Source organism: Rhinopithecus bieti, unplaced genomic scaffold (assembly GCF_001698545.2).
Source record: "Rhinopithecus bieti isolate Rb0 unplaced genomic scaffold, ASM169854v2 scaffold_55715, whole genome shotgun sequence".
NCBI lineage: Eukaryota > Metazoa > Chordata > Mammalia > Primates > Cercopithecidae > Rhinopithecus > Rhinopithecus bieti.
Genome location: NW_016822769.1, coordinates 976,005 through 995,531, shown reverse-complemented (window position 1 = coordinate 995,531; position 19,527 = coordinate 976,005). Strand labels below are relative to the sequence as shown.

At 40.1% G+C, this 19,527-nt stretch overlaps 1 protein-coding gene across 1 annotated transcript in view; it reads right to left on the bottom strand.

Moving 5' to 3' along the window:
• Window positions 1-19,527, bottom strand: part of CTDSPL2 (CTD small phosphatase like 2) — a 109,278-nt gene that overhangs the window by 10,992 nt on the left and 78,759 nt on the right. The window contains 3 exon segments of the mRNA XM_017861047.1: window positions 13,553-13,639; window positions 16,536-16,647; window positions 17,208-17,286. Of these exon segments, the coding sequence (XP_017716536.1) occupies window positions 13,553-13,639; window positions 16,536-16,647; window positions 17,208-17,286 (278 nt within the window).

The window sequence follows — 19,527 nt, the reverse complement described above, 5'->3', positions numbered from 1 at the left end:
ACAAATTCAAATCTAGGCTTAGTGGAGTTTCAATTCTGGCATCCATGTATATGCACACAAAAATGCCCCCATGACAAAAATCTAGTTCTGGGAATATTTTAAGGCAAAATAGAGAATTTCCTTAAGAACTGAGCACTTATAGGAGATAAATTTTGTTTGTTTGTTTGAGACGGAGTTTCACTCTTGTGGCCCAGGCTGGAGTGTAGTGGTGCGATCGATCTCGGCTCACTGCAACCTCCGCCTCCTGGGTTCAAGTGATTCTCCTGCCTCAGCCTCCCAAGTAGGGGATGGGATTACAGGCATCCACCACCACAACTGGCTAACTTTTTGTAGAGATGGGGTTTTGCCATGTTGGGCAGGCTGATCTCAAACTCCTGACCTCAGGTGATCTGCCCGCCTTGGCCTCCCAAAGTGCTGAGATTACAGGCATGAGCCACCAAGCCAGGCCAGAAGACAAATTTTGAATGATCATTACTATGCTAATAATATCACTGTGTCCCCTTCTCTGGGTTAGATAAAGGTTTACTTGTTTTTAATCCTATTAGTCTTTTTCTTTTTTTTTGAGGAGTCTTGCTCTTTCCCCCAGGTTGGAATGTGGTGGCGCCATCTCGGCTCACTGCAACCTCCACCTCCAAGGTTCAATCAATTCTCCTACCTCAGCCTCTGGAGCAGCTGGGATTACAGGTATGCGCCACCACGCCCGGCTAATTTTTGTATTTTTAGTAGAGATGGGGTTTCACCACGTTGTCCAGGCTAGTCTCAAACTCCTAACCTCAAGTGATCTGCCTGCCTCCCAAAGTGCTGGGATTACAGGCATGTAATCCCATTACACTCCGCCCAACCTAATCCTATCAGTCTTGACTAATCAAAAACAAAGTAAACCACACACCCCTCCTCAAAGCAGAAGAAAAGAAACAAATCCTCAGCATCCAATCACCATCATTTAGGATGGGGTCTAAAAATTTTAACTATAGTTGCTCTTCTAATCAATTTTAACATTCTCATCCTGAAACATTTGGTGTAGTTTGTAGCCTTGATTGAAAACCACAAACACCTTATTTCTTTGGTAGGCCAAATAATGACAGATTTATATATATATTATTTTACTAACAAAATCATTTTATTCAAATGAGTCTTTTCAAAATAGATTTGTGATGGTTAAGAAAAACCCATCTATTCTGTCAATACTTTTTCTGAATTCCATCTCAAGGTAGATGATAAACTATAAACTATCAGAACCTTTTACTTGTTGCCGGTGTTCATCACTCACAGTCAGTTAGTAACCAAAAATATTTCATTTTTTCATATATATAAAGATGTTTTATTTTCAATATCCCTATTATCACTTGCTCCATATACAGGTTGAGTGTCCCTTATCTGAAAATGCAAAATGATCCAATGAGCATTTCTTTTGAACGTCATGTCAGTGCTCAAAAAGTTTCAGGCTTTTTTTCTTTTTAAGACAAGGTTTCACTCTGTTGTCCAGGTTGGAGTGCAGTGGTGTAAACAGGGCCACTGCAGCCTCAACTTCCTGGGCTGAAGTGATCCTCCCGCCTCAGCCTTCCATGTAGCTGGGATGACAGGTGTGTAACACCATGCCTGGCTTTAAACAATTTTTCTTTTGGTAGAGATGGGCTCTCAGTATCTCACTACGTTGTCCAGGCTGGTCTCAAACTCTTAGGCTCAAGCAATATTGCCTTGGCCTCCCAAAGTGCTGGGATTATAGGTATGACTGATCACACCTAAGTTGCAGATTTTTTTTTTTTTGGTGATACCATCTCATTCTGCTGCCCAGGCTGGAGTGCAGTAACATGATCTTGGCTTACTACAACCTCTGCCTCCCCGGTTCAAGCAATTCTCATGCCTAAGCCTCCCCAGTAGCTGGGGTTATAGGCGTGTGCCACCACATCCGGCTAATTTTTGTATTTTTAATAGAGATGGTTTTCACTGTGTTGGCCAGGCTGGTCTCGAACTCTCGAACTCAGGTGATCTGCCCGCCTCAGTCTCCCAGGGTGCCCGTATTACAGACGTGAGCCATCACGCTTGATGATAAATTTCAGATTTTGAGGCATTTCAGATTTCACATTTTTTGAATTAGGGATATTCAACCTGCAGTAAACTAAGATAAGCAGGGCCTCTTTGAGATTTATTCCCTCTGAACACAACACAATTCCACTGCACAAGAATACGTCTAGTTAACAATATTTTCCAACCACAGTAAGTGGAACATTGTTCAAAGGTGACATTTTCCAACTTCTCATACAGTGACTTCCAGATTAGGTCAAAGCTATAGCTTCATTGTGCATACTACTACTTTAACTCTACTTAAATATAACATGCATCTTAAAATTTGACATTGCTTTTAAAATGTGTTTGTTTACTGGGGATAAAAGGTGGCACTGAAGATAAAGGAACATGTTGCTAGCGTATTTCTTTACTATGAGAATAGAAAGAATAATTGTTGAAAGTAATAGTTCCTATCCTCAGAACAGATTCACCATGTGAACAAGAAGGTGTTTCAGTATTAAAAGACACAGGCAGAGAATGAGGTGGTTAGCAGGAAGGAAAGTGGGAAGAAACATAGAAAGGTACTGGACTGGAGTTAGGGCCACATGGGGTTGTGCCATGTGATGAAAAGGCAAAATCTCAGAAACAGTAGTAGAGATGAGATATAAAGCCAGCAGCATCTAAGTCATCTGGATATAGATAAGTGTGAACAGAGATATACAAGTCAAGAAGCACTACGTACTGTCTGGTAAGAACAAATAAAGAACATCTGTCAGGTACATATAATACAATGAGTTTAACTCTTGAGACTACCATTACTTTATTGTGTTAGGTCAGAGATACAAGAACAGACAGATGCACACATAGACATGCCCCCGAATGCTTCAAAATCTATTCCACAAATAGCATTAGCTCCATTTTTCTTCTAATTTTACTCTCATACAAAGATTCCCTTCCTGAGCTGCCTACTTCCCATTTTCTACATTTCCTGAATCCACACCTTTCCTTCTTAAAACTTTTACCTTCTTAAAACTTGCAACTCTTCAAAATTATGTAATCTCCCAAAGGCCAAAAGCTTCAGTCTAGTATACATGTTTCTTCAAATTGATAATTACTTTATTTACAGTACAAATAATTTTAATATTTTTTCAGTAAACCAAATATATTGTGAAAAATGTCAAAAGTTAAAAAATAATGCCAGATGTCATAAGAAATAATTATATTAAAAAACTATTCAAGATTACTACTTGAAGATACAGATTTACGAACATGTTCATTATGTAAAACTTTAAAAAATGAACATCTATCAGAATATCTGTAAAAGGGTGTTGTAGTGCCAGGCATGGTGGCTCGCGCTTGTAATCTCAGCACTTTGGGAGGCTGAGGCAAGTGGATCACCTGAGGTCAGGAGTTTGAGACCAGCCTCACCACAACGTGTTGAAACCCTGCCTCTACTAAATATACTACTAAATGTACAAAAATTAGCCGGACGTGGTGGCGTGCACCTGTAGTCCCAGCTACTGGGGAGGCTGAGACAGGAGAATTGCTTGAACCCAGGAGACAGAGGTTGCAGTGAGCTAAGATGCGCCACTGCACTCCAGCCTGGGCAACAGAGTAAGACTCTGTCTCAAAAAAAAAAAAAAAGTGTTGTGAAGTGATTTTAGCACAATTTACATTTTACACAGAACATGAATATATATATATATGTGTGTGTGTGTGTGTGTGTGTGTGTGTATATATATATATATATTTTTTTTTAATGGAGTCTCACTCTGTTGCCCAGGCTGGAATGCAATGGTGTGGTCTCGGCTCACTGCAACCTCTGCCTCCCAGGTTCAAGTGATTCTCCTGCCTCAGTCTTCCAGGTTTAAGTGATTCTCCTGCCTCAGCCTCCCAAGTAGCTGGGGCTATAGGCGTGTGTCACCACAACTGGCTAATTTTTGTATTTTCAGTGGAGATGGGATTTTGCCATGTTGGCCAGGATGGTCATTCCTGACCTCGTGATCTGCCTGCCTTGGCCTCCCAAAGTGCTGGGATTACAGGTGTGAGCCACCACGCCCAGCCATATATATAATTTTAAAAAACCCACTACACTAATACTACTTGATATGAATAATACCTGATGGTCTGTATTTTTTAGTATTAAGATAAAAATTGTATATAGATAGTAATGAAAGGCTATTAATAGTTAACATAGCTGGATTTTAAAAAAAGTAGTCATTGGCTGGGTGTGGCAGGTCACGCCTGTAATCCCAGCACTTTGAGAGGCCAAGGCAGGGGGATCACCAGAGGTCAGGAGTTCAAGACCAGCCTGGCCAACATGGTGAAAACCCCATCTCTACTAAAAATACAAAAAATTAGCTGGGCATGGTGGTGTACACCTGTAGTCCCAGCTACTTGAAAGGCTGAAGTGGGAGAATCACTGGAACAGGGAAGGCGGAGGTTGCACTGAGCTGAGATTACACCACTGCACTCCAGCCTGGGTGATCAAGGAAGACTCCGTCTCAAAAAAATAAATAAATAAAAAAAAAATAAAAAAGGCAGTCATTACAATGACAATCCACTTATAAACTGGTTCTAGATATTGTGTGGTAAAGTCTGTCTAAAACAAAACTCATGTCTAATTATATAATTTCAAGTTATATACTTAGTAATTTCTTATATCCTTAGTAATGCTTATTAAACCTTAATCTAATATCATAGATAATTTTGATAGTATGACTCCCCCCAAAAATTACCTTACATGAGTCTTTTAGGAAAAATACTTCTAAATGATTTTTAGGCCCAGATAATACGACCATAACTTTATTTGTTTTTTGAGACAGAGTCTCACTCTGTCACCCAGGCTGGAGTGCAGTGGCGCAATCTCAGCTCACTGAAACCTCCACCTCCTGGGTTCAAGCAATTCTCTGCCTCAGCCTCCCAAATAGCTGGGCTTACAGGGGTCCAACACCACGCCTGGCTAATTTTTTTGTATTTTTAGTAGAGATGGGGTTTCACTATCTTGGCCATGCTGGTCTTGAACTCCTGACCTCGTGATCCACCCGCCTCAGCCTCCCAAAGTGCTGGGATTACAGGGGTAAGCCACAGCACCCAGCAGACCATAACTTTCAAAAAGAAACATCTTTGATACTTTTTCCATGATATCCTTCCAATTCCATTGTAGCAATAGGTTTTAAAAAATGATGAATCCAAGGAATCACCCACTTAAGAGTATGACATCTGTTTTCCCTTAATCAAAAAGATGACTGGTCGGTGCTATTTCTTATTTAATGAAGCAAGAAGAATTAAAACAGTAAAAAACCAACAAAGTTGGGGAATATAAAGAATGAGATGCAGCCAGGTGTGGTGGCTCAATGCCTATAATCCCAAAATGCTAGGGCATTCTGGGAGGCCGAGGTGAGCAGATGACTTGAGCCCAGGTAGTTTTGAGACCAGTCTGGGCAACATGGCGAAACCCTGTCTCTACAAAAAAATATAAAAATCAGCCAGGCATGGTGGAACTCGCCTGTAGTCCTAGCTACTCAGGGGGTAGGAGAATTGCTTGAACCCAGGAGGTCGAGGCTGCAGTGAGCTGCGATCATGTCACTGCACTCCAGCCTGGGTGGCAGAATGAGACCCTGTCTCAAAACAACAACAACAACAACAAAAAAGAGAATGAGATGCTACCATTAACTGAAAAAATCTTACCATCAGTAGATACCACAAATGTACAAGTGGCTGTACCAATTTTTTAACTCTTCTGTACACCTCAGTTTCCCTATCTATAAAATAAAGGATATAACAACAATATCTACATCATAAGGTTATTGTGAAGCTTAAATAACTTAATACATGTAAAGTACCTAGAACAGTGTCTGGTACATTCAAAGTGCCAATAGCTATTAGCTATTATTATCTATCTCATTGTTTAAAAGTAATCAATCACAATAAGACCTGGAGTGAGTATGATTCTATTGGGCAGAACTGGGCAACCTCAATTCCAAAGAGAAAGCCCTACAGTCACAATCGATACTTTTGGAAGAGGGAAATAACAAACTGTTTCAGTAAACTGCTTAACTTAGTTCATATTTTCTTGGCATCAATACCAGAGTTTAAAGATAAAACCCAGACCTTCTCCAAGGAAAGAGGGTTGCTCAGGTAGGCCCTAGGGTGATCTCAATTTCATAACTCAGAGTGATTTTATAGCAGTTATCTTTTGCTTCACAAAATTCCAATAAGAGGCAGATAGATGCTGGGGGTAGTATTTGTAGGTAGATAAATCTGGGATGAATAGGTAAACACTAAAACCAATAAAAATAAAAACAAAACAACAAAAATCCCTAAATTAAAAGGTTCTGCGGCTGGGTGCAGTGGCTCACACCTATAATCCCAGCACTTTGAGAGGCCGAGCTAGGCGGATCTGTTGAGGTCAGGAGTTCGTGACTAGCCTGGCCAACAAGGTGAAACCCTGTCTCTACTAAAAATACAAAAATTAGCCGGGCGTGGTGGCGCATGCCGGTAATCCCAGCTACTTGGGAGGCTGAGGCAGAATAATTGCTTGAACCCAGGAAGTGGAGGTTGCAGTGAGCTGAAATGGCGCCACTGCACTGTAGCCTGGGCGACAGAGCAGCAAGACTCATGTCTAATTTACAAAAAAAAAAAAAAAAAAAAAAAAAAAAAAAGTTCCTGCAAACCCTTACTCTATTAAACAGAAATCAACCTGAAAAGAAATTTTTTGAAAAGTACAGGCAGGGCATGGTGGCTCACACCTGTAATCTCAGGATTTTGGGAGTCTGAGATGGGTGGATTGCTTGAGCCCAGGAGTTTGAGACCAGTCTGGGCAACACAGAGAAACCCCATCTCTACAAGAAGTACAAAAAAGGGCGTGGTGGCACATTTCTGTAGTCCCAGCTAACACTTGGGACGCTGAGGTGAGAGGATGGTTTGAGCCTGGAAGATAGAGGCTATAGTGAGCCAAGACTGCATCAATGCACTCCAGCCTGGGCAACACAGCGACACCATGCCTCCAAAAAAAAAAAAAGTCGAAGTAGGATAAAATGAAGCTTAATGTATTCATATAGGAGATTTATATTAAAAGTTACCAATGGGGCTGGGCATGGTAGCTCATGCCTGTAATCCCAATACTTTGGGAGGCTGAGGTCGGCAGATCACTTGAGGTGACTAGCCTGGCCAACATGGTGAAACCCCATCTCTACTGAAAATACAAAAATTAGCCAGCCGCAGTAGCACGTGCCTATAATCCTAGCTACTCAGAAGGCTGAGGCAGGAGAATTTCTTGAACCTGGGAGGCGGAGACTGTGGTGAGCCAAGAGAGTGCCATTGCACTCCAGCCTGGACAACAGATTGAGACTCTGTCTCAAAAAAAACAAAACAAAACAAAACAAAACAAAAAAAAAGGTACCACTGAAGCATAATTTTCATCAGGGAAAAATCTGCCAATATAGTGTATGTACATAAATTTGCATATATAAAAAAACTGATGTATTTACATTAATAAAAGTTTAGTCAAAACAATGGCCATTTTAGTAAAACAAAAATGTTACCTTTAAACTCAAACTCTGAAGTTCAAAGGAAATGAAGCCTCCAATTTAATGTAATCAACTGTCACATCTTCTAAATTTATAGCCATTAAATAAGACTTTCCACATAGTATGTTTTCTTTTCTTTTCTTCTTCTTTTTTTTTTTTTTGGAGACAGAGTCTCGCTCTGTTGCCCAGGCTGGAGTGTAATGGTGCGATCTCGGCTCACTGCAACCTCTGCCTCCTGGGTTCAAGCAATTCTCCTGCCTCAGCCTCCCTAGTAGCTGGGACTACAGATGCCTGCCACCACGCCCAGCTAATTTTTTGTATTTTTAGTAAAGACAGGGCTTCACCATGTTGTTTAGGCTGGTCTCGAACTCTCTGACCTCAGGTGATCCACCTGTCTCAGCCTCCTAAAGTGCTGGGATTACAGGTGTGAGCCACCACGGCTGCTGGCCCGTATGTTTTTTCTCCTTTTTTTTTTTTTTGAGACAGGCTCTCTGTCACCCAGGGTGGAGTGCAGTGGTGTGATCACAGCTCACTAGGGCCTGAAGCTTCCGGGGTTCAGGTGATCTTCCCAGCTTCCAAAGGGACTAGAGGTGTGTGCCACCTATTTTTGCATTTTTTTGTAGAGACAAGGTCTCACTACATTGCCCAGGCTGGTCTTGAACTCCTGAGCCCAAGCCATCCACCCACCTAGGGCTCCCAAAGTGCTATCATCACAGGCATGAGCCATCACACCCAGCCTGCATTTTAATGAATTGCTCCTAATTTTAAAATATACATTTTAGACAAAGAATCCCCATGAAATACATTTTTTCACATTTTCACATTTTGAGAAGTAGAGAACTATTGGTTTCATTTGTATCTTCTCCTTTTTTAGTCAATTAATAATGAAAAAATTAGTACCAATAACTACACTTACTAATAAGGATGGGAAAGTGACTTTAAAGTTATTCTAAAGTAGTATTTTTAATATTCATCTACAATTAATTATTGAATTATTATTCCCTACAAGCTAAAATATTGGTTTCATCCTCCATGCTATGTAATTATGACCCTGAAATGTTTGATTTCTCAGTGTCCTGGCTCAAGCAATCCTCCTGGGACTATAGGCGCTCCCCCACCATGCCCGGCTAATTTTTTGGTATTTTTTGTAGGGACAGGATCTCACACTATCTTGCCCAGGCCAGTCTTGAACTCCCAGGCTCAAGCATTTCTCTCACCTCAGCCTTCCAGTGCAGGGATTACAAGCAAGCCACTGCCCTTGGCCTCAAATGTTGTTTTTTTAAAGACACAAATATACATGCTACTTTTGTAGAACAAAAATATGGTTTATCAATCTCAAGAACAAAGTGCATGCTGGTTAGTATCAATTTAAATCAGAACTTGAGAAAAAAATTAGGTATTTACTACAAAATTATAAATTTAAATGATTGGTTTCTTTCTAGAAAAGACTGTAAAGAGGAGACAGAAGCAAGTGACCCTCTACTTCTCTTGTTCTTTCTTTTCTTTTTGAGATGGAGACTCACTTTGTCGCCCAGGCTGGAGTGCAGTGGCGTGGTCTCGGCTCACTGCAACCTCCACCTCCTGGTTTCAATTGATTCTCCTGCCTCGGTCTCCCTAGTAGCTGGGATTATAGGCGCCTGCCACCATGCCCAGCTAATTTTTGTTTTATTTTGTGGAGATGGGGTCTTGCCATGTTGGCCAGGCTGATCCTGAACTCCTGACCTCAGGTGATCTGTCCATCTCGACCTCCCAAAGTGCTGGGATTATAGGAGTGAGCCACTGCACCTGGCCCTACTTCTCTTGTTCTGTGGTATGAAAATTATCCTAAGCTGTAAGATTCCCAAGAAAACTGAAAGAATGGGGACGCGGGTAAGCTTTGCTAACCGTGGCCTTCCCCATCCACCTCTTCCCCCAACTCTTCCCATAAAAGCAACCTCTACTAATAAAACAAAGCATCTTTTACAAGTAGCTCCCTACAGGGATCCTATCTGTCCTTGAGTGCTTACCACAATCTGATTTCTGGACAGCTGACCCAAAGTTTGTTGATTTTACTGATCTTCAGAAAGCCACTGACTGGCTAAAGTCTTATGGTGAACAGAGTCAAAAATCAGATGCCCCTGCCAAGCTTTACAGAATGAGGAGTTGGACAACACAGTTACGTTTGGCTGCACTGTGGTGAAACATATGAGGTATCTTCTTTTTGTCTTCAATCAGCCACACTTGGGCTGAGTAGTTCTATTACATCTTCAAAAAACTGAGCTCCAGTTCTTGATGGAGACAGAGGAAGGTCATTGAGGAGGTGGTTCAGCTCAAGAGCTAAGTGAAAAATGTCTTTTGATTCAGTCCTGCTTGTGGATAGAAGTCATCTTCGGGATGGAAGAGGGAGTGAGATGACCTAGAGTCTTGAATTGGTGGATCTGCAGGAACAGAAACTAAATACAGTGGAGACCTCTTAACTGAGTAACACCACGAGATGGATTTCCTGACAATGTGCCAATATAGGCTAAATATAAAAATTAAACATGTGCAATAAAAGTGATCATGCACTTGTTTTTCCAGATATCAAATGCATTTGTACCATTTTATGAATACATGTTTTCTTAATAACTGATTATAAAACAATGTAAAAAAAAAACAAGAAAATAGACCCTTTCAAACAAAAGCCTATAATTTTGCCTATATGAGTGCCATTTCCTCACGTTTAAAAGTAGGTTCTCCTTTCAAATGGCTTTTCTCCATATAGAAACTACAATCTGTCTACTCCACATAGTGTCAGTAGTAACATACATCAAATTTTAATTTGAGATAGATCTTTCAGGTTTGTTTTTTAAATCCCCTAGAGAAATGAAATTCAAATTACACCTCAAGGTACTACTTTAGAATAATCTAGCTGCTTACAAATTCTAAGACTTGCATTAACCAAGTTTATTCCTACGTATCAACCAGAAGAAGAGTATGTGTCATTAAGTCAGGCAATCTTTAAATGTGAGTAGTGGCCACCTCAAATTTCCCTCAAACTTTGATTTTAAAAAAACTTTAAAGACCCACAACCAGATTACTGTGGATCTAATTTAAATTTTCTACATACATTTACAAGAATTTTGATGAACATTTGATTACTTACAATTTGAATATGTAAATTTACTGTATATACTCTCATAATTATTAGAACAGGAATCAGCAAACTATGGCCAGTTGGCCACATGCAACCTGCCACTGATTTTTGTACACAAAGTTGTACTGGGACACAGCCATGCTTTTTCATTTATGTATTGTCCATGGCTACTTTCATGCTGCAATAGCAGAAAAAGCAGTCATGACAGGGACCACAAAACCTAAAATATTTACTTTATAGAAAAAGGTTGCCAACCCCTGATATAGACAATTATTAAAACATATAATACAATTACTTTAAATTATTTTGAAATGAAACAGAAATAACATGTAGAATTAAAATTAGTTATAGGTCAAACATAACAAATTTACCACAGGAAGAAAAAAAACGTAAAATAAGTCCTAAGAGGACACTCCATCTGGCTTTCAGATGAATAATCTGATCTTTACATATAGAATATATATACATATGTATGTAAATGCTATAAAACTAACATTCAAGAATATACAGATACACGCTATGGAACTGTTCATTTAAAAATAGCTAATTTTGTCATGTAAATTTCACCTCAATACATTTTTTAAAAAAAATAAGAGTATATGCAGTACTTTACAGATTTCTACCTTTAAGTGGGCCACATCATAGTATAGTGGTTAAATATTTAAGTTACATCTTACCTAATAATGTGGTTTCTCCAAAATCTCTTAGATCATCTCAGACCCTTGTGTATATTTCTTCTTTGCCAGTAGATGGAGACAACACCACTGAAAGTTTAAAAGACATCATTCCCTGTTTAAAGGGAGCTTGCTGGTCTGAAAACTGGGGGAACCCTAACCCAAAGATTTCTTCATTTATTTTTTAAAAAGACAGAATGGCTATGCCAAAACAAGAAATCCAAGGGAATGTACGCAATATTAACTACGGATATCCTAAAAAATTTACTGAAAAGTAACTAAACTCTGTGATACGGTAACTAAATCGTATTAAAATGCAATCATCTCTATAGCTTATAAGGTTCAAACTACCTGCTCTGCGCTGTAATTTAGGCTAAATCATTTATTTTTCAGTTTCAGCAAGTGTAATTCATAATATATAAGAAAAAGAGTTCTTTGAATTCCACAGAGGTAGATGCAGTACATATATAGTTTTGAATTAGCCATATATGCTGCTAGAAGCTTTTTATTCAAAATAAGACAACTATCCAGATCCACATGAAATAATAAGAACTTTAAAAAGAGAGTTAAAGCAGAAATGGTAGAAGCAGTAAGAAAAAAATCAATTTTATGATCATACTGAAGAGAAATGCTCATAAAAGGGAAGAATCAAATTTACCTACTTAAGTTTCTTATTTCACTACTAAAAATTACATAAACAGACCAACCAATCTGTAAGAAATAAATTTCAATTCAAATAGAAGCTTAAGAAGTCATCTCCAAAATCATTATTTATCTATATTTTCAATTAATAGCTTTCCTTTCCAAATTCAAAGCCTTAAAGCCATTTTTTCAAATGCAATCATGAAAAAAAACCCAAAACCAAAAAACAAAGAAAAATCCCAACAAGGTTATCAAGCTTAAAAGAGAAAACTATGATATCACTACACTAGTTATATCTGCCACAAGGACTCCTGTCCTTAAAGTCCACTAAACAAGAACAACCAATTAGACAGAAAATGTCTTAAGAAAAATACTTGTCTTAAACCAAACAATAATCAGTTTTGAAAGGGAACAGAAAAATCTTTTCTTTAAATCTTTTAATTTTATGTGTATTTTGCTTACCCTCTGATTATATATCAGGACTAAAATCAGCTTACATAAAAAGTGAATTCAGTATTCAAATATTTATTGCCATAGCTACAATACCTACCCTAGGTTAAAACTAGAACTGACAACTAAAATAAATCCTCTTACAACTCATTACTAGACAAAGTAGGTTAAAGTAGCCATGAACTACAAAATTCTATTTAACTCTTAAATTTCATGGTTTCTGTGAGACATAAACTATTATCTGCCAAGAAAACTATAACCACATTCTAACTGCCTTTAAGAGCACATAAACAACCAAACACCTTTTCATCATCCACATGGCAAATGCTCTGTGACTGTACTAAGTTAATCTTTAGGCTGGCTCCCTCTTGACAGACAACAAACTTCAATCCCCAATCTTTCAACAACTATTATATAATGCCAATAATGTTAGTTAAATAACAACCTCCAAAACAAAAAGGCACTTTGCAATTTTCAAAGTGTATTCACTTATATTATTAACTCAATCTTATAATAATGGGAAAACCTTAAAGTAAAAACTATGGCCAGCACACATAATCCACAGTGAAATGTTAATGATATTTGTATTTTGCACTGTTACCTGTCCATCAGCACAGATGAGACAGAAATGCTTAAACTGAAAGGCCTTAAGTAAAAGAATAACTAGAAAAGTGTCCTGGAATTCTGAGATTAATTATAAAAGAGATGTACTAAAGTATAATTTTCACAGACCACATTACTACTATCGGAAATAAAATGATCAACAAGGAATGAGTTTTCTTTGTATTAATTGGATTTTGGAAAACAAAACAAAACACCAGGAGTTAACCTGGCAAGTTCCTCTTGAGGATCTATGATGTCAGTGCTCCTGCCTCCACCTGCTGGCAAACACATTACAAAACTAGCTGAGATCTCAAGGTAAGAAAGTTAGCATTTTTGGAGTAACAAATTAATGTTGTTTTATGTAATATCTAGCATGATGCTAATTTTGTTAATATATCATTAAAATGTTGATGAAATCCATTATACATCTACAGGAAAACACATTTAATGTCACATACACAAAAAAATACAAAAGATTTCTTTTATCAGAATGTTATCAGGCCAAAAATCATCAAAAAAATTTTAATTACCTGATAAATGACATCTTGGAAAAGGACTGGAAAAGTAAGTGCTGCATCTTCTAGCTCATTTAGACTACAGTGCACTAGTGTTTCATCCTTAAAATAAAAAACATATTGAATGAAACAAGATAGTAAAAGAAACTTCAAAGGATAATTTTATGTATTCTTAATCACCAAAAACCTAAAGCGCCCACTCATGTGTGGAATTTTACATTTATAATATATTATTATATGTGGCACAGCAATTTGGGATAGGAGTTTGTAAACTCACTAGTTCTCAGGTGTAGCTCCTGGGCCAGCAAGCAGAATAAACATTATCTGAGAACTAGTTAGAAATGCAAATGTTAACCTCACTTCTGATGATCAGACACTCAGGGGAGGGGATGGGTCCCAGCAATCTGTTGTTGTTTTTTTTTTTTTCCTTTTCTTTTTGAGACAGAGTCTCCCTCTGTTGCCCAGACTAGAGTGCAGGGGACCTATCTCAGCTCACTGTCACGTCCTCCTACTGGGTTCAAACGATTCTCCTGCCTCAGCCTCCTGAGTAGCAGGGATTACAGGCGCCAGGAATCATGCCTGGCTAACTATTGTAGTTTTAGTAGAGACAGGGTTTCACCATGTTGGTCAGGCTGGTCTTGAACTCCTGACCTCAGGAACATTCCTTGGCCTCCCAAAGTGCTGGGATTATAGGAGTGAGCCACTGTGCCTGGCAACAATGTCTGTTTTTAGAAGCCCTTCAGATGATTCTGACACATGCTCAAGTTTGAGAAGCAAAGCTCTGAGTTCTGTAGTTGCCAACTTTCAGTTAAACCTACATGCATGTTACTTGTTTACAATTAGCAAATGTAAGTGCAGAATCTAATTATTAAAAATATATATTCTGTTCATGTAACTCCTCATCCTCCAACTTTTTATAAAGCATCTTTCTTTAAGTAGATATTTTAGTATCTCACAAATTGTGTTTCATACAATTTCACTGAACACCAGACGATCTGGGCTCACTGCAACCTCCACTTCCCGGGATTAAGCTATTCTCCCACCTCAGCCTCCCAAGATTAGAGGCACGCACCACCACACCCGGCTAATTTTTGTATTTTTAGTGGAGATGGGGTTTCACTATATTGGCCAGGCTGTTCTCAAACTCCTGGACTCAAGTATCTGCCCGCCTTGGCCTCCCAAAGTGCTGGGATTACAAGCGTGAGCCACTGTGCCTGACCTAGATAAATTTTCTTTCCTTCCTTTTAAAATTGAAATGAGATCTCACTTTGTTGCCCAGGCTGCAATGCAGTGGCACAATTGTAGCTCACTGCCGCCTCAAACTCCCGGTCTCAAGGGATCCTCCTGTCTCAGTCTCTGGAGTAGCTGGGACTATACAGGCTTTCACCATCAGGTTCATTCATTTTTTGTAGAGACGTGGGTCTCACTATGTTGTCTAGGCTGGTCTCGAATTCCTGGGCTGAATGGAGCCTCCCAAAGTGCTGGAATTACAGGCATGAGCCACTGTGCCTGGCTAAGATAAATCTTCTATGAGAAATAAACCACATCTCCAATTACAGGGTACCAGTAACAAATACTTAATAATAAAATATTTTCCAATATGACATGAGATACATTTTTTACTAATATCAAGAAAGTAGTTGTTTCCCCAATCCCACTACTTCATTTTACTAGCCTTAAAAAAAGTAAACAGATGGCCGGGCGCGGTGGCTCACGCCTGTAATCCCAGCACTTTGGGAGGCCAAGGAGGGTGGATCACGAGGTCAGGAGGTCGAGACCATCCTGGCTGACACGGTGAAACCCCGTCTCTACTAAAAATACAAAAAATTAGCTGAGCGTGGTGGCGGGCACCTGTAGTCACAGCTACTCGTGAGGCTGAGGCTGAGGCAGGAGAATGGCGTGAACCCGGGAGGTGGAGGTTGCAGTGAGCTGAGTCTGTGCCACTGCACTCCAGCCTGGGCTACAGAGCGAGACTCTGTCTCCAAAAAAAAAAAGGTAACAGATCTTAAAAATGCAAAATTAATAAGAAATCAGATGCAGAGGGGAAATGTGACTATATATTAAATCTCATTAGCAAATGATAGGAGATAATCATTTTCAAAGCTTTTCTGGTACCCTAAAGTATCTTTTTTTTTTTTTTTTTTTTTTTTTACTCTGAGACAGAATCTTGCTCTGTTGCCCAGGCTGGAATGTAGTGACACGATCTCAGCTCACTGCAACCTTCGCCTCCTGGGTTCTAGTGATTCCTGTGCCTCAGCCTCCTGAGTAGCTCGGATTACAAGTGTGTATTACCACACCCAGCTAATTTTTGAATTCTTAGTAGAGAATGTGTTTCACCATGTTGGTCAGGCTGGTCTCAAACTCCTGGCTTCAAGTGATCTGCCCAAAGATCAGATTCCCAAAGTTCTAGGATTACAGGCATGAGCTACTACGCCCAGCCCCTAAAATACAAACTTTCAAATCACATCAAGACATCATATTGGGGCGACGCGTGGTGGCTCACACCTGTAATCCCAACATTTTGGGAGGCCGAGGTGGGTGGACCATGAGGTCAGGAGGTCGAGACCATCCTGGCTAACACAGTGAAACCCTGTCTCTACTAAAAATAACAAAAAATTAGCCAGGCATGGTGGCAGGCACCTGTAGTCCCAGCTACTCGGGAGGCTGAGGCAGGAGAATGGCGTGAACCCGGGAGGCGGAGCTTGCAGTGAGCCAAGATCACACCACTGCACTCCAGTCTGGGCGACAGAGCGAGACTTCATCTCAAAAAAAAAATAAGAAATTGTGCTTTTGAGACTATTAATATAACATATATGCAAAAATAAGAATACGAAAAGGCTTATGGTGTTGCATATGGTTAATTCAGTTGACCCAAATTATATTTGGTCCTTCAGGAAAACATGATCCCGACAAAAAAGGGGGAAAGCTAACATAGGCATGATTCTAAAAAATAATTTCACCCCTTTATTCTCTCTACCTCTACAGATAATATACTTACCAAGTCTAAAACTAGGGAGAATTCCGGTGTGCTTCTTGTTTTCAATGGAAGAGCAGGTTTCCTATTTAGTTGTTCTTCTGTCAGTGGCGGGACATGTTTGATGAAATAATAGCTATAAATCAGATTTTAAGAAAATTTCAACATTTTCTTTTATAAATATAAAACATTACTAAGCTCAGCCCATTTAAAATCTATAAAGCAGTTAACCCAGAAAACGAAACTTAAAAGATACTAATAAAAGTGAAAATATACAAATTAGTTTATCTGTAAATCAGTAACAGCTGTTTTGTTTGTTTGTTTGTTTTGAGACAATCTCACTCTATCACAGGTCACTGTAACCTCTGCCTCCTGGGCTCAAGTGATCCTCCCACCTCACCCTCCTTAATAGCTGGGACTACAGGTGTATGCCACCGTGTACAGCCAGTTTTTGTATTTTTTTATACAGACGAGGTTTTGCCATGTTGCCCAGGCTGGTCTTGAACTCCAGGGCTCAAACCATCTGCCTGCCTAGGCCTCTCAAAGTGCTGGGATGAGCCACTGCACCCAGCCCCAGTAAAAGTTTCAATACCTACAGGTCACATATCTTGGCAATATACTATTTAGCCACCAATCCACATATATAACCTACTTTCACCATGCTCCAAAAAGGAAAGAGAGAAAAAAGCAACTCACGGGTCAAATACTTCCCAGTCTTCTTCATAGGTGGCCTCCGCGTGGGCTGACGAGTAACCACTATCTGGAGTTACTGGTGCTATTTAACACAGTGAAAGACAAAATGTTGCTTTTACTGAATGCTTCATGAAATATACATTTTTACTGCTTCTATTTAAGATCTTCCTAAAGCCTTTTGTATTTTAAAGACAGAAATAATTTGTACACAACACCTAAAAGTCAATTTATTAACATATACATCTAACTTTAGATCTAAAGGGAAAAATGACCACTATAGAAAAAAAGGAAAAGCAGATCATGGCTAGAATTAAGATGTTTATCAGCTAAGAAAAAATCTACTACTTATTACTACAAAAATGTACACCAAAAAATGCATGGTGTTTACATGTAATCACCAAAAAATTCCATGGTGCTCTTATGGGGTAATAGTTCATAAAATGCCTTGTACATACACACAGTCAGTAAATGTACGCTGAGAACAGACCCAAATGTAGTTTTTATTTTTCAGATGGAGTCTCGATCTGTCGCCCAGGCTAGAGTGCAATGGCACAACCTCAATTCACTGCAACCTACACTCCACGGGTTCAAGCGATTCTCCTGCCTCAGCCTTGTGAACAGCTGGGATTACAGATGCGTGCCACCACACCTGGCTGATTTTAGTAGAGACGGGGTTTCTCCATGTTGGTCAGGCTGGTCTCAAACACCCAACCTCACCTTGATCTCTCAAAGTGCTGGAATTATAGGCGTGAGCTACCGCACCCGGCCTGTGAACAGTCTTTAAAAAGTTCATGAACCCTTTAAAGACTTATTAAAAAAAAATTGTATGTTCCCAGGAATCTCAAGACTATGATTTTTTTTTTTTTTTTGAGACGGAGTCTCGCTCTGCCGCCTAGGCTGGAGTGCAGTGGCCTGATCTCTGCTCACTGCAAGCCCCACCTCCCGAGTAGCTGGGACTACAGCCACCACACATGGCTAATTTTTTGTATTTTTAGTAGAGATGGGGTTTCACAGTGTTAGCCAAGATGGTCTGGATCTCCTGATCTCATTATCCACCCACCTTATGATCCGCCCGCCTCGGCCTCCCAAAGTGCTGGGATTACAGGCGTGAGCCACTGCGCCCGGCCAAGACTATGATCTTAAAAAATTAAGAAATGCGGCCAGGTGTGGTAGCGGGCGCCTGTAATCCCAGCACTTTGGGAGGCCAAGGCAGGTGGATCACCTGAGGTCAGGAGTTTGAGATCAGCCTGACAAACATGGAGAAACTCCATCTCTATAAAAATACAAAATTAGCTGAGTGTGGTGGTGCATGCCTGTAATCCCAGCTATTTAGGAGGCTGAGGCAGGAGAATCACTTGCACCTGGGAGGCAGAGGTTACAGTGAGCTGAGATCGTGTCATTGCACTGTAGCCTGGGCAACAAGAGCAAAACTCCATCTCAAAAAAAAAAAAAAAAATTCATTAATTAATTAAGAAATGCTACTTTATGCATACATTCTGTTGTTTTCTCGTTTTTGTTTTGAGGTGGAGTCTCAGTCTGTTGCCCAGGTTGGAGTGCAGTGGCACGATCTGGGCTCCGCCAGCCAGAAATCATTCTTTTAATCTTTTTTTTGAGACAGCGTCCTGCTCTGTTGCCCAGGCTGGAGTGCAGTGGAACAAACACTGTGGCCTTGACCTGGGATCCAGCGATCCTCCTGCCTCAGCCTCCCATATAGGTGGGACTACAGGTGTACCACCACACCTGGATAATTTTTAAAATTTTTTTGTGGAGACAAGAAAGTGTCTCATTATGCTGCCCAGGCTGGTCTTGAACTCCTGGGCTCAAGAGATCCTCCTTCCTCGGCCTCCTAAGGTGCTGGTGAGCCACCGTACCTGATAAAAATCACTGCTTAGGAGACTTATTATTTTACTTCTAATTTATAAACAACTTAAAATGATCAAGAAGTAATTCTATATTGCATGCCATTGTTCATTCCCAGTTTGAGCTAAGAGCCTATCTTTTGACAGAGCTTTAGAAATTATGCTGGGAATTTTCTGGCCGGGAACGGTGGCTCATGCCTGTAATCCCAGCACTCTGGGAGGCCGAGGTGGGCCGATCACAAGGTCAGGAGGTTGAGACCATCCTGGCTAACACAGGGAAACACTGTCTCTACTAAAAACACAAAAAATTAGCCAGGCGTGGTGGTGGGCGCCTGTAGTCCCAGCTACTCGGGAGGCTGAGGCAGGAGAATGGCGTGACCCCAGGAGGGGGAGCTTGGAGTGAGCTGAGATTGCTCCACTGCACTCCGGCCTGGGCGACAGGGCAAGACTCTGTCTCAAAAAAA